The sequence below is a fragment of the Solanum pennellii genome, chromosome 5 (genome assembly GCF_001406875.1).
Source record: "Solanum pennellii chromosome 5, SPENNV200".
NCBI lineage: Eukaryota > Viridiplantae > Streptophyta > Magnoliopsida > Solanales > Solanaceae > Solanum > Solanum pennellii.
Genome location: NC_028641.1, coordinates 13,733,215 through 13,749,457, shown reverse-complemented (window position 1 = coordinate 13,749,457; position 16,243 = coordinate 13,733,215). Strand labels below are relative to the sequence as shown.

Genomic DNA, 16,243 nt, shown 5'->3' with positions numbered 1-16,243 from the left:
TGTGTGTGTGTGTGTGTGTGTGTGTGTGTGTGTGTGTATGTGTGTGGGGGTGTGTGTGGGATAGTCGCGTGATCCTACCAGTATATGATAGTTGTGTACTGATTTTCCAATATCTCTTACTTTTGTTGAGTAAAGGGATTCTTCAAGTGGCTATTGATAAACCTCGCTTTGGTGATTAGAGATTATCACATCGACTTCAAGGGTGAGCTTCTTCTTCCGAGTTGCCATGGTGTTCTCTTTCGTCCATGTCCACCATTTCGTAATTGGACCTTTATATTTAGTTAGTCTAATAGTTCATTAGAAATTCCTTGTTTAGAATTGGTTATCGTTAGTAGTTTTGATACATTGACTTTCAGGTTCTAGGTTTATTGTTCGCAAATGTTAGTTGTTAGATTTTTTATTTACAAATGAAACTTCGCTTTTAGTCATTTAACTTGATTTTGTAGCTTAAATGCCTTAGTTTTAGAATAATTATTTTAGTTCAATAGTAGTAGTGGTTCTCCCACCGGCTCGTAAGAGTGGAGGCCAATCACGAAGGTTTTAGGTCGTGACACATCGGCTTTGTATAAAACAAATAGGTGGAACCATTTTTATCAGCTTTTATATCAAATCACTAGTTGTACCATTTCCCATCGAGTTCATATTAAATCATTACCTGGAACATTTTCCATCGTCTTTAAATGAAATCACTAGCAGGAACCCTTTTTCATCGACTTTATATCAATTGCAATTTCCAGAAATGACCTCAGCATCAATAATTATCACGGTATTCAAAAATCAACACACACAAAAAAAATCACACCACACGAAGTAAAAACCAGTCATGCAATTCAACTCCACATTCAAGCCATCAAGGCATTTAATCAAATCAAATAATAGAGTCACAATAATTCCATTCACAAATTATCATTATCATGAAGCCTTATGTAATATCCCATAACTTAAAATACATTTGCGACTCATAAACACCTATGCGTAGTTGTGATATGGGCGAAAGTATATCATTGGAAATGGTTAATCATACCATATAACCCTTATATATAGTAATTTTAAGGGTTAAACAAAAGTTTTAGTCTAAAGATACCATTAAAATAAAACTCAAGTTTGAAGGTTCATTAGGGAGGAAAATACTACAAATGATCTCACTTCTCATCTGACTTTGGACGAGCATATCTCCTAATACATAACGAGTTACAGGGACTACAACCTATCCACTCAAAGGCATGTGATTCTAGTTTCCATCAAAACGAACTTCACATTAAAACAATATCGGAGTAAAAGGTTATGTTCATTCTATGACAGAATGCCTAACCACTGCAGGACATGTGGCACTTTAAAGAAAGTCACCCAAACTTCTTGTTTTTATGTTAGATGTTTGGGATAAACTTTATCACATACCCAAGAAATTTTAAGGACTGGATTCAAGTTATTTCTTCAAGGTTTATCTTTAATCCTCCAAAGCTTAAGGTAAGTTGGTTTCTTCGAGAACCAAGTGTCGTCCTCTTCATAAACCTATAAATATACTTGGCAAAATGTTTTCTTGAAGGAAAAAGTATTGTTCTTGGTGAATAGAAAAGGCAGGGGCTGCTTATCTTGGATAAATAGGTATGACTCCTCTTCTATCTTCATAAATAGTATTCCAAGGATGCTTTAAGTATAATTTGCGGGTAGGTTTCACGGGAAGGTGATACGAAGTCCTGAGTCCATGCATTGTAGTTGATAATTTAATAAGGAGGGAGTTAATAGAAGGTTGTGTTGTCTCTTATTTTGACCAGATGAGGGGTCAATGGTATTGTATTGGGAAAGTACACTGGTTACAGTAAAACAAAAGGCTAGGTATAGAGAACGAAACTCTTATAGTTCTTCAATGTTTGTCGCTCACCAAGTGTTTGATGAAATGCCTAAATTGCTAAGAATATGTGGTAGCTGGTTATATGAGCTCCTATTATTTTAATTTATGGAATTATTTCCCTACAAACATAAACAATGAGCTTATAAAGGAATTTGACACCATTAGTAAGGACATCGTGGGATGGTGATCAGAGGCCATGAGTTTTACTTTTATGTTAAAGGATGATTAAGGTGGCTGGTTCTTTATGGTTAAAGGATTTATGACTGAACATGTAAATAAGTCATAAGCCATTTGGAAAGTAGAGAAAGAGAAGGGTGTGGTGATACACCATTATGGTAATTGTTGAGATTATCGCTCGCGAACTATTATTGTGTTTTTGACAATATCCTGACTCTTGATTAGTTTCTTATACTAGCTTTTTATGATTTTATGTTATAGACAAAAATGTCAGCAAAGGAGTTTGACGACGTAAGTTAGTAAGTCCCGAAGTAAGGTATGTAAAGCTAAAACCTCTTTTGCCCTCAAGGAACGACCTAAACTCGCATATTCTTCTTATAAATGTCACTAGAAATGCTATGATACTAGAAAGAAAGTTATCCTATTTTATACACCCTCTCATGTTGAATCCTAAACCTATAACGTTACAGTACTCTTCAAGGAAGCAATATGTTTCACAAAACTATATTTGCCTACCTCATAGAAGTCGGCGGTGTACATGTTGCATAAACTTAAAGAAAGCAGACAACTATAGAATGTTCGTAAGTGTATAGGTCACAAGATATATGGTTCTCCAGATAAATAAATTAATGACAAATTGTATCACGAGCTATGTCATAAATGGTTTAATTATTATAAATAATTGCAAGAAATTGATGTTATAAACTACTCTGCAACATGGGGTGGATATTCTTATGTCTACTACGTGCGACGCTACTCTGTTCACAAAATTCAGATATAGTCAACTGGAATTTCTCTTCGTAGATTCACCTGCTTGATACCATACAGGAGCCCTGGGGACAAACCTTGATAGAACTCGTTACCAGACTATGAGATTTCATGCATGGTCATGATAGTGGTCTATAGATACCATACTAATCACCGTAAGTAGGCCATCATGTGATTCTCTGACAGTTGGCTTTCCAAAAAGAAAAGAAGTGCTATAAGAGTTAAAGATATCACTTAGGAAAATTATAGAGATTCTATATATAAATGACTAAGCCATGAAATGTTAGATGAGGACCCTTGAGGTTGGTCACAATTCCAGTTTTGGATTATGACTCCTGCATAGATATGCTCAGATTTGCCTAGATGTAACACCACAACTTTTTGAAAGGTCTAAATTAACTTTTTCTACGTGGAAAGACAAAGAGGTTGGGTAATGAATTAAGAATGATGCGTTAGTGTGATAATTTATGTTTTAAAGGGTTGTATCTCAAGTTTTGAAGTTAGGTAAAGTGGCAAGATAAAAGTTGGCGAAAGTTACTGTAAATTCCTTTTTAAAGATTTGTCCAAAATTTTGATCAAATGTCTCGGAGGTTTTTCCTAATATACAAGGAGTTACGATGCCCACAACCTTTGAAATCGAAGGTATACGATTCTTGTTTCCAACATATCAACCTTTTTGTTCATATAACTTCATAATTTAGAGATGTTTGGTTTTTGCAAGACTGTGCAAGAGTGTAGGGAAGAACCAGAAAACTCACAAACCCACTTCTATGATCAGCCAAGTTACATATTTTTTTTAATTAAGTCTTTGACAAAAGTTGTTCTACGCTTTGAGCTCATCAACATGGTATACTTTGTTTTATCAATTTCCTAGCATATCGTGCTTTGGTGTGTGGAATACATGGGTTTGGACATATTTTAAAGTTTGAGGTGTATTACGAACTTCAAATCAAAGTAAGACGTTCTTTCATCGAATCTATCTATGATAAGTCTTTGCTAGGGAAATACATATCGTTTATTAGATTATCATAGTATCTTTTATTCTTTTGTGTTGATTATGGTCATGCCTTGTTATAGTATCTAGGGGGTTGTGAGTAAGGTCATAGGCCACGTTAATTCAGCGAAAAAGGCATGTTATGGATATTCCCTACTTACAACATGTTTCCGTAAAACTTAGGAGCAATGTAATTGGGTTGTTATCCTTTATATTTGTAGCCATAATTATTGATTGTTGGTTGCTCGAGTTGATATAATCCTCCCTTGTTGAGATTCTTATTCTATTAGTAGTACGTATGTTTGACACGTCTTAGAGGCTAATTGTATAGGTTGCTTATAACTAAATTACGCTTTTAGCAATGGAATTGGTATTGATGCCCTTGGGTCTACTGTGGTTAGCTGCAGGAATGTGATCAATGCCTAGAAGGGCTATGTTCTTCCTAAGGGGCTATATGGATGCGTAAGAGGGTTATGAGTTGCCTACGGGTCTATATTGATGCCTACAAGGGATATGTGTAGCCTACGGGGCTATATTGATGCCTAAGAAGGCTATGTGCTTCCTACAGGGCCATGTTATTGCCTAAGAGGGCTATGAGTTGTCTATAAGCTATTTTGATGCCAGAAGAGATATGTGATTCCTATGAGGCTATATTAATGACTAAGAGGACTATGTGACTGCCTATCGCTCTAGGGGACTACCAATAGGGTTATATAGATTGATTGGCACCTTCCGAGCTTATGGGGCACTGAGTAGGTGGTCTTATGTGTTGTTTGTACCTGCCGAGTTTATGGGGGACTGAGAGGTGGTCTTGTGTGTTGTTTGTACCTGCCGAGCTTATGGGTACTTGGTTAGGTTGTTGTTTTATTATTTTTGATAATTTATGATTTACGCGCAGGTCAGTACACTTATCTTATCCTTGATATATTTATTAGATTATTCCAGTATATTAGGATACCTGCTCATAGTCTATTGCCTTTCATACTCTATACATAATTTTGAAGTGACTCCCCATTGCTTGGGGGTGCTGAATTTATGCATGGAGGTCCCTACAGACGACCTAGTAGACCTCTTCAACAAAAGGATTGACTTTTATCCGGTTGGCTAGCCCCTTTCCTATGAGCAATCAGAGTTTACAGGTTTGTTAGCCTTTATTTATATATTTTTATGGGTAGGTTGGGGCCCTGTCCCGCCATTCTCTAGTACTCTTAGAGGCTTGCAAACTAGTGTGTGGTGTGTATAGTTTATGGCCATGCTGGCCTGGTTTGTTGGTTTTCTGAAGCATGTTAGTTGTTTGTTGTATTGTCTTGATATATACCTGCTTTCGGTTTTGTTATAGAGATCATAGTAGGCTCGACGGCACAATCAGGACTTCTGTGCTAATTGGTTATTTATTAATATGAACTCTTGAGAGATAGTTGTTTCTTTTATACATCTAATATCTGTAACAAGGAGTTTTCGGCCAAGGGCTTAATTTAAAGCCATGATATACATGTTCAATTTCTTGATTGTGTGTGGTTTCCATGTGCTAGTGCAAATGGTTTAGTAAAGTCGGCTCGTGCCTGAGTTTTGGCATTAGGATCCAGTTGCATCCCTTGAGTTTGGGGCATGAAAAACTTTGTATCAGACCAACGTTGTATCCTAGGGAGTCTGCAAGTCGTGTCTAGTATAGTCTTGTTTATAAATGTGTTGTGAACCACATTCGATAAGCAAGAAGCTACCGTTCATGTTAGAATGACTATCGTTCTTTTGCTCATCTAGTGTTACAGAGCAGTTTTTAAGGGTTGACGTTTCTATTTTTTTTTTAGGAAGCCCTAGTGGCAATATTGGACCGAAAAGTAAGGAAGTTGTGGAAAAAAGATGTAGCATCAGTCAAGGTACTTTGGAGAAGTCAGAATATAGAAAAAGTCACATGGGAAGCAGAGAATGACATGAGGGCCAAGTATCCCCACTTGTTTCAGTGCCCACACAAGGTACTTTATACAAACCCACATGTTCTTGAGAGTTGAAACATCCACCCTATAAGGTATGTGATATTAGTTTGTCTAGTTTCCATTCGTATAAGGCCAAGCAGAGCCTAGTGAATATTTGTTGCATACTATTACATGGTGAGGTTCTGTGAAGCATTGTGTGTATATTTTGGTTGGCTGATAGGTTTTGGATAGGCCTGTTTACAAAGGGAACTATGCCAAATTTTTTTTAAAATAAGAGAGTTTAGATCATCTTAAGGAGCTGCCTTCATTCGAGGACGAGTGACCCAAAGGGGGATAGCGTAATATCCCGTAACTTAAAATATATTTGCGACTCGTAAACACCTATGCATAGATGTGATAAAGGGGAGGTATATCATTGAATATGGTTAATCATACCATGTAACCCTTATATATAGTAATCTGAAGGGTTAATAAACAAAAGTTTTAGTAAAAAAATATCATAACAAAAAACTTAAGTTTAAAGGTTCATTGGGGAGGAATACTACAAATGATCTCGTTTCTCATCTAACTATAAACGAGCATATCTCCTAATATATAACGAGTTAGAGGGACTACAACCTATCCACTTAAAGGCATGTGAGTCTAGTTTTCAGCAAAATAAACCGCTCGTTAAAACAATATCAGAATAAAAAGTTATGGTCATTCTATGAGAGATGCGCACACTGCCCAATCACTACGGGACATGTAGTACATTAAAGAAAGTCGGACAAACTACTTGTTTTTATATTAGAAGTTTGGGATAAACTCTCTCATATACCCAAGACCTTTTAAGGAATGGTTTGAAGTTATTTCTTCAAGGTTTTCTCATCTTCAATCCTCCAAAGCTTAAGGTAAGCTGGTTTCTTCAAGAATCGAGTGTCTTCCTCTCCATAGACCTATAAATATACTTAGCTAAATTTTTTGTTGAAGGAAAAAGTATTGTTCTTGGAGAATAGAAAACGAAGGCTTCTTATCTTGGATATATAGGTATGACTCCTCTTCTATCCTCATAAATAGTATTCAAAGGATGCTTTAAGGTTAATTTGCGTGTAGGACTCATTGGACGATGATATGAAGCCGTGAGTCCATGCATAGTAGTTGATATTTTCGTGAGGAGGGAGTTTGTAGAAGGTGGTGTTGGCTGTTGTTTTGACCAAATGAGGGGTCAATGGTATTGTATTTGTAAAGTAATGAGGTTACATTAAAACGGAAGGATAGGTATAGAGAGCGGAACTCTTATAGTTCTTCGAAGTTTGTCGCTCAACAAGTGTTTGATGAAATTCCTAAATCGCTAAGAATATGTGGTAGCTGGTTATATGAGCTCCTATTATTTTAATTTATGGCAGTATTTATCGACCAACATAAACTATGATCTTATAAAGGAATTTGACACCATTAGCAAGGAACCGTGGGATGGTGATCGGAAGCCATGAGTTTTACTTTTATATTAAGTGTGGATGATTAAGTGGGCTGGTTCTTTACGTTTAAATGATTTATGAGTACTACTTAACATGTAAATCAGTCATAATCCTACTTGTGAAGTAGAGAAAGAGAATGGTGTAGTGATAAACGATTGTGGTAATTGTTAAGATTATCGCTCATGAACTATTATTGTGTTTTTGGCAATGTCGTGACTGTTGATTAGTTTCTTATACTCTCCTTTTATGATTTTATGTAATAGACAAAGTTGCCAGCAAAGGAGTTTGACGACGTAAGATAGTAAGTCCCGAAGTGAGGTATGTCAAGCTAAAACTTCTTTTTCCCTTACGGTACGACCTAAACATGCATGTTCTTCCGATAAATGTCACTAGAAATTATATGATACTAGAAAGAAATTTATCCTATTTTATAAACCCTTTAATGTTGAGTCCTAAACCTATAGTGTTACAGTACTCTTCAAGGAAGCAATATGTTACACAAAACTATATTTGCCTACAGTAGGAACTCTTAGAAGTTAGCGGTGTACATGTTGCATAAATTTAAAGAACGCAGCCAGCTACAGAATGTTCTTATGTGTATAGGTCACAACATATATGGTTCTCTAGATAAAGAAATTAATGACAAATTGTATCACAAGCTATGTCATTAATGACTTAATTATTATAAATAATTGCAAGCAGTTGATGTTAGATACTCTGCAGCATGGTGTGGATATTTTTAGGTCTACTACGTGCGACTCTACTCTGTGCACAAAATTTAGATATAATCAGCTGGAATTTTTCTTCGTCGATTCACCTGACTGATAAAGGCCTACGGGCAGACCATGCAGGAGCCCTGGGGACATACCTTGATAGACCTCATTACCAGACTATGAGATTTCACGCATTTTTGTAACAGTAGGCTACAGATGTCATACAGGGTTCACTAATTACGATCAGTAGGCCACCACGTGATTCTCTGACAGTTAGCTTCCAAAGAGCAAAGAAGTGATATAATGAAGTAAAGATATCACTTAGGCAAATTATAGAGATTCTATATATAAATGAATAAGCCATGAAATTTTAGATGAGGACCCTTGAGGTTGGTCACAATTCCAGTTTAACATTATGTCTCCTGCATACACATGCTAAGATTTGCCTAGATTTAACACCCCAACTTTTTGAAAGGTCTAAATTGACTTGTATCTTCGTGGAAAGACCAGGATGTTGGGTAATGTATTAAAAATGATGTGTTGTGTGATAATTTAAGTTTTAAAGGGTTGTATCTCAAGTTTTGAAGTTAGGTAAGTGGCAAAATAAAAGCTGGCGAAAGTTACTGTAAATTCCTTTTTAAAGATTTGTTCGAAATTTGGGTCAAATGTCTCGGAGGTTTTCTCCTAATCTATAAAGAGTTATGGTGACTACAACCTATGAAATCGAAGTTCTACGATTCTAGTTTCCAATGCATTAACCCCTTCGGTCATACAACTTCATACTTGAGAGATATTTGCATTTTTGCAAGACTGTGCAAGAGAACAGGGTAGAACCAGAAAACTCAAAAACCCACTTCTAGGATCAGCCAATTTACAGATTTCGTGAATTAAGTATTTGACAAAAATTGTCCTACGCGTTGAGCTCATCAACATGGTATATTTTGTTTTATTGATTTCCTAGCATATCGTACTTTGGTGTGTGGACAGCATGGGTTTGGACATATTTTAATGTTTGAGGTGTATCACGAACTTCAAATCAAAGTAAGACCCCAATTTTATCTTTGATAAGTCGCAAATAGCAATTTGCGAGGGAAATACTATCTTTTATTGGATTATCGTAGTATCTTATATTCTTTTGTGTCGATTATGGTCATGCCTTGTTTGTAGTATCAAGGGGGGTGGTGAGTAAAGTCATAAGGCCACATTAATTCAGAAAAAAAGGTATGTTAAGTTTATTCCCCACTTACAACATGTTTCCGTAAAGCGTAGGAGCCATGTAATTGGGTTGTTATCCTTGTTATACTTGTAGCCATAATTGTTGATTGTTGGTTGCTTGAGTTGATATAATCCTCCCCTTTCGAGATTCTTATTCAGCTAGTAGTGTCCCTATGTTTGACACGACTTAGAGGCTATTTGTATAAGTTGCTTATAACTAAATTGCTCGCTTTTAGCGGTGGAATTGTTCTTGTTGCCCTTGGGGCTATTATGGTTAGCTGCAGGAATCTGATGATGCCTAGAAGGGTAATGTTATGCCTACGGGGCTACATGGATGCCTAAGAGGGATATGAGTTGCCTAAGGGGCTATATTGATGCCTACAAAGCTATGAGTTACCTACAGGGCTCTATTGACGCCTAAGAAAGCTATGTGCTTCCTACAAGGCCATGTTGTTGCCTAAGAGAGCTAAGTGTTGTCTATAAGCTATTTGATGCCTAAGAGATCTATGTGCTACCTACGTGGATATATTAATGCCTAAGAGGTCTACGTGACTTCTACGGGTCTAGGGACTACAGGTAGGGATATATAGATTGATTGGCACCTTCCGAGCTTATGGGGGATGAGTAGGTGGTCTTCTGTGTTGTTTGTACCTTCCGAGCTTATGGGTGCTTGTTTAGGTTGTTGTTTTATTATTTTTGACAAGTTTAAAATTTAGGAGCAGGTCAGTACATTTATCTTATCCTTGATCTATTTATCAGAATGTTCCAGTATATTAGGATACTTGCTCATAGTTTATTGCCTTTCGTACTCTTTACATAATTTTGAACTGACTCCCCATTGCCTGGGGGAACTGAACTTATGCATGTAGGTCCCAATAGAAGATCCAGTAGACCTCTTCAACAGCAGGATTGACTTTTATTCGGTTGGCTAGCCCCTTTCCTCCGGAGCTACCAGAGTTTGGAGGTTTGTTAGCCTTTGTTGTATATATTTTTATGGGTATGTTGGGGCCCTGTCCCACAAATCTTTACTATTATTAGAAGCATGCAAACTAGTGTGTGGGGTGTATAATTACGTTATGGCCATGCTAGCATAGTTTGTTGGTTTTCTGAAGTATGTTAGTTGTTTATTGTATTGTCTTGATATATACTTGCTTTCATTTTCGATAAAGAGATCACAGTGGCCGAGGGCTTAATTTTAAGCCAAATATACTTGTTTCTTTTCTTGATTACGTGTGGTTGTCATGCGCTAGTAGCAAATGGTTCAGCAAAGTCGGCTCGAGCCCGAGTTTTGGCATTAGGAGACAGTTGCACCCCTTTAGTTTGGGGCGTGACAATTTACCCCTTCTTATTTTAATTAACATTAATCAAGTGTAGCAATAAAACCCTTCACCTCATTCCCGATTACTCCACAACACACATACGATGAAGAAAGTAGACAATTCTAGTATATTATAAAGCATAAGAAATCACTTGCTTTAAACCAATAATGTAATTTCTCCAAGAATTGAGTCTTCTCCTTTCAAATCAATTTTGAAGTCACACAATCTATATACAAGCAATTATTCACAATAAATTTTCTAAACCAACAATGTACACATCAATTTCCTCGATAAAAGGGGTCAATCAACTTGGAAACCAATTTCAAAAAGAAAGTTTGAATTAAAAATTTAATACTTGGAAAAAAAAAATTCTAGTCTTTAGGAACTCATTAGTGAAAACCCTTCTGAAAAGGACTCAAACATTAGTTTCAAATCTTCATTTTAGTTAGGAACTTAAGTTCTTGTAAAATCTTGTCATTTACCAATCAAAATCCCAAATTTTGATGTTAAAATCCATAAATAATCAAAGGGAAATTAAGTTTTAGGATCATAAAAGCTTACCCAAATGACTTAGCACAAGAAATTCTTTAAAATCACCACCAAGGATTTTCTAAGTTAAAAAATGAAAAACAGGACTTAGAACCCTGAAATTTGTAGGTCAAAACCCTTCTCTAATGTCTCCTAAGAGGACATTGGTTCACTTAAGGGAACCCCACAAAAACTGAGGGTGACACCTTTATAAACCAGGCTATACGAAAGCAACCATCGCTAAAGTGAGCCCCTCAAAAGGTCTAGAGTTCGCTTAACCAGAAGGCGTGTCACAAAAGCGAAGGGTACATAACTCAAGCATCAGAAAAAATAGTCAACACTCAACACATTGAAAGGACCCTCGAGATTCATTCGAAACCTCGTGTACACAAACTACATATGCAAAACAATCATACACGACATTCTAGACTCAATGAAACCGTCAAAATATAAATTTGAGGTCTTCTTGACTCGACAACCCTGGAAATCATAAGAAATTAACTAAACACCTAAAATTTCAAAAACAAGCTCTAAATCCAACAAAATTCTCGGAAATCTGATTCGAGCATACGAACCCTGAATATTGACCAAAGTCAACTCAAAGGCTAAATTTTTAAAAATTGACAACTTAGGACCTCAAATCCTCAAAAAGACTCCGAATCTGAAACCGACAATGCCAAAAGATCATATTCCACTTTCAGGACTGATGAAATCGTTGAAATTCTATTCCGATACTAAAAACTTCAAAAGACACTGAAACCCACTTTTAAGCAACTTAAGCCTTTCAATCTAAAACTTACACAAATTCTCAACTTTAAGCTCAAACTTCAAAACCAACTTTTAAAATACAATCATAGAAAACTCTAGCCCAATATCGGTTGAGGAATATAGTAAATTCTCAAAATGACCAGCCATGTCATTCCACTATAAGTGTATCCATGTCTTTTTCGCCTAATGAAATTAATTCAACAAAAAAATCTTTTATAAGTGTATCCATGTCTTTTTCGCCTAATGAAATTAATTCAACAAAAAAATCTTTTAATGTATTATATATATATATATATATATATATATATATACATACATACATATTCTTTTCTCTTCTCGAACTAATCAGTATTTAGAATCTATAATTAGGTAAATAAAAGTGTTTTCTCTAACGGTTAAAACTTTTATATAAGATCTACCATCAAATATTTCAATATCAGAGCAGACAAAGATAATATATTTGAGTACTCTTACCCTATATTATAATCCTTTATTTGGAACACGAAAAAAAGATCAACCCAATATATGAGGATTCAAGAAATTATAGGAACTCTTATAACATTTGAATATATCTAAAAGTTCAGTGAAACATCAATACGACCCATGGCTTGGATCTTTTGCTTCTTTAGATTACATCCAAAAAATAAAAAGTACCGATGTTTCATTGTTTGATTATTTCACATCGTTGAACCCTTAAAGGCAATTGAAAAGTTACACTCTTTATAGAATAATTATAGTGTAGATAGGTAATATATATGTATTATATGTTGAAGTGATTTTACATTACACTATCATTAATTTAATTTAAAAAATAATAATATACAATCGAATATGTACATATGTCATGCTTTTGTATCTTTTATTTGTTAAGACATGATATATATCTAAAAGATAAAACGCACTACTTGCTATTTTTTTTTGTTTCCTAGTTTAAAGTATTATATGCTCATTCATTTCTTGCATTTTTTTTACTAAATGAACAACACGATTCTTGGAACAATAAAAATATCATATTTTTATCTCTAATTTGTTAGCACATGATATATCAAATAATAAAATATACTACTTGCTAACATTATGTTTTTTTTTTTGTTTCTTAGACTAAAGTACTTATGCATTTCGTGCATTTTTTAGTAAATAATAATGATAATTCAGGAACAACAAATATTGAATTCTTTTGTATCTCTTATTTATTAGCACACGTTACATCTGATTATATGACATACTACTTGTTTTAATTGTTTTTTTTGTTAGACTAAACTACTAATGCATTTCTTCTGTTTTCTTCATGAATAGTAATGATGATTCATGCAAACAACAAAATGTCATGTTTTTGTATCTCTAAATTGTCAGCACACCTTACATTTGATAATAGAACATACTACTTAAAATTATTAGCCTTTTTTGTTACTAAATCTAAAGCTATCATGCATTTCTTGTTTTATGTTTGGAAAAATTACGCGAGTTGAAAAATATTACTCGTTTATTAATCAGCAAGGGTATAGTTTAATTTAATTACTATGTGTGACTATAGTTCGATTTTTTGCCATTAATTATTGGACCTACAAATTCCTTGTATACAAAATGAAAAAAGGTTTCTCGACCATTATATATAATTTTATACAAACTCAATTTTATCTCTCCTATTTTCGTTCCCTGTATTTCTCCTAAAATCACTCTTACACTTTCAATTTGAAATTTAAAATTCACTCTCTCCCTCCTAATCATGTTTTCACTTTAGTGGGTAACCGCCTAATCATTCTTCAGTCTCTTTTTTTATATAGTAAACATATACAAATCAACACATTTATATATTGACATAGTTATACACATACAATACTTTTATACAATTACTTACATATATATAATACAAATCAAAACATGAAGTTTCCTTGAAAGAGACACTTACTTGGGATTGAATATACAAGAATATTGGTCAACCACAATTTTACGTTTAATGAAGCTTCAGTCGTATGAGGAAACCAATAGTTATGGAGTTTGTATCATTTTAGAACTCATTTTGGGAAAAATATTTAATTAAAACGATTTGCTTGAATCATGATATTCTGTAAATTTTATGTTACCGTATTTAGCGTCCTTTTTATATATTGTATAAATTTTAATCAACTTTTTTAATACAAATTTAAATTTCTTCAGCAAACTAAAATATACTCTTGGAGTGCAATTATGGAAGCTATAGCTATATAACATTATTCCTTAAATGTCTTTGCCATATATGGAATATCTCTTTATTTTTTGTTGAATACTAAAGTTAACTCTATGAACAACAAAGAATCTAGATACTTCTTAGAGCTTCTAGAAAGGTTGACTAAAATATCTTTTGATACTTTTTTATTTAATAAATATTTATATAATCTCAAAAAGAAAATTATTTAAGGTAGATAGTCAAAGAATATGATTAATTTTCTATATCTAGAATCATCTACTTACTGGTATAAATATGTGTGACCTTAATAAGTTGTAACCAAACCCTTTTAAAACGTTATATTCATTATCAAAGTTCTCCTGCCCAAAATTCTCATTCTCCTTCATGGATACTTCACTTTTCACCATTCAAAACATGAAAATTTGAAGTATGAAAAGTCTCATGTCCTTAAGCACTATTTTAAGGTCATGTCCAAATTAATCCATGTCTTCAATTTTCAAAAAAATCAATCAAATTAGGCATTGAAGTCACTTTAACTAAAAGCCTGCCAGCTTTCAGCAAAATAAAAAAAAAAACTCTTAAATGTTGAAGGATTAAGTTTTGCTCCTTGCTGTGATGGCTATGATGGCGAATTCCAGTTAAGTTCAATTTATGAGTTCCTTTTGTTCTATTATTCAGTAAAGTCTTGTGGGTCAAAATTCATTTTCAATATGATCCAATCAAATGTAAAAAGGTACCCTTTTTTCACATGTCATCAACATCATTATCATGTAATGGGTTGGTTCAATGGCCAAAAAAATAAATATCTCATCTACATTATTTTCGATTCAACCAGCCACAATTTTTTATGTTTACTATTATAGATTCACAGAATATTCTGATTATTTTAACAATTGTGATGGTAAGGAAAAATAATAGAGTTAACAAGATTTCTACCACTTACCCAATTTATTTTTCTTCTTTTGTGTTTGATGACGTGGAGAGTACCAACTAGGGAGCTAAGTCTATTAAAGGACATTTTGAAATGTTAGATAGTAAAGAAAGTTCAAGAGTTCTTGTGAATACTTTTGATGCTTTGGAATTTGATGCTTTGGGAATTTTAAAGCATGTGACTATGGTGGAAATTAGGCCTTCAATTCCTTCAATTTTTCTTGATGATAATATTTTTCGAGTTGATATGATTGAGATAAGTTCAAGGAATTATATGGATTGCTTGAACTCAAAGGATAAGGGATCAGTTATCTACATAGCATTTGATAGTTACTCCAAAATATCAAATCAATTGATGGAAGAGATTGGTCAGGGGTTGCTAAAATGTGGAAGGCCATTCTTGTGGGTGATTATGGAAGGGCAAGACGGGGATAAGATGGAGGACAGTTTGAGTTGCAAAAATTAACTTGAAAATCAGGGGAAGATAGTGAGTTAGTGCTCAAAAGTGAAAGTTCTAAAGCGCCTTTCTTTTGGTTGTGTTCTGACTCACTTTGGATGAAATTCAACTTTAGAAAGAATAGCATCCGAGATACCTAATGCGGCATGTCCAATCTAGAATGATCAAGTTTGTAACACAAAATTCATTCAAGATATTTAGAGAAATAGTTTAGATTAATTCCAATGAAGGTGGTGTCGTGGAAAGAGATGATTTTAATAGATGTATCATGATCGTGATGGAAGGCGTCAAAGAAGGGAAAGAACTGAGAAGAAATGTCAAGAAAAATGGAGTGATTTAGATACGAAAGCTATGAAGGAAAATGGTACATCAAGTGTGAATCTCACAGCTTTTGCTAAAGAGATTTTATTTGGTCATAATTAATTCTAAATAACTCATGAATATGTTGGACAATAAAGGAGCGATTATGACGTCATGCGGAAGCTTAAAATTGCAAATCATATGGTTGATAAATCAGATAAATAAAACTTATAGTAAAAATCAAAATATTATTATATCAAAACTAATATAAAAAAATAATGAAACTGTAGAAAGAATAAATCTCCTCATAAGAAAAGTCTCTAAACGACTATATTCCGAATGTTATTGTTGTGTTATGTTAGAAGAAACAAACCTATATTTATAGAGTCCTCAATAAATTTTTTACTAGAAAAGGACTAGCTACTCCAAAACTTTTTCCTAAAAGGAAAGAATAAAGCAAATGAATAATATTATATTTTTCTTTCAGAAAAAGTAAAAACATTTACGGTAATGTTTTGTCTTTTCCTTTAGGAAAAATAAAACTTCAAATAAAGTAAGAAAATCAGGGCAAAATCTTAATAAATCTCCCTTTTTGGCTTGAATTTTTTGGCATAATAATTTTGATCCTCTTTCTTCACACAATTTTCATGTATCACTGCTTTTA

General features: G+C 34.0%; 1 protein-coding gene and 1 pseudogene across 25 annotated transcripts; both read left to right on the top strand.

Annotated features, from left to right (window-relative positions):
• Positions 1-1,097: 1,097 nt before the first annotated feature.
• Positions 1,098-10,274, top strand: LOC107020918. 25 transcript variants are annotated; one of them, XR_003578541.1, is made up of 7 exons: positions 1,109-1,467; positions 1,547-1,605; positions 2,291-2,345; positions 4,193-4,930; positions 5,600-5,764; positions 7,446-7,500; positions 9,980-10,274. XR_003578541.1 is itself a non-coding variant. In XM_015221446.2 (3 exons), the coding sequence occupies exons 1-3, from the start codon at positions 1,372-1,374 to the stop codon at positions 10,040-10,042; spliced, it is 324 nt and encodes a 107-aa protein (XP_015076932.1). In that variant the 5' UTR covers positions 1,108-1,371; the 3' UTR covers positions 10,043-10,274. The 25 variants fall into 25 exon arrangements, 1 of the variants encoding a protein (XP_015076932.1); XR_003578542.1 differs by lacking the exon at positions 2,291-2,345; XR_003578538.1 differs by having other exon boundaries at positions 1,109-1,605; positions 5,600-5,817.
• A 3,955-nt stretch (positions 10,275-14,229) lies between these two features.
• LOC107019336 lies at positions 14,230-16,000 on the top strand (annotated as a pseudogene).
• The last annotated feature ends 243 nt before the right edge of the window (positions 16,001-16,243 follow it).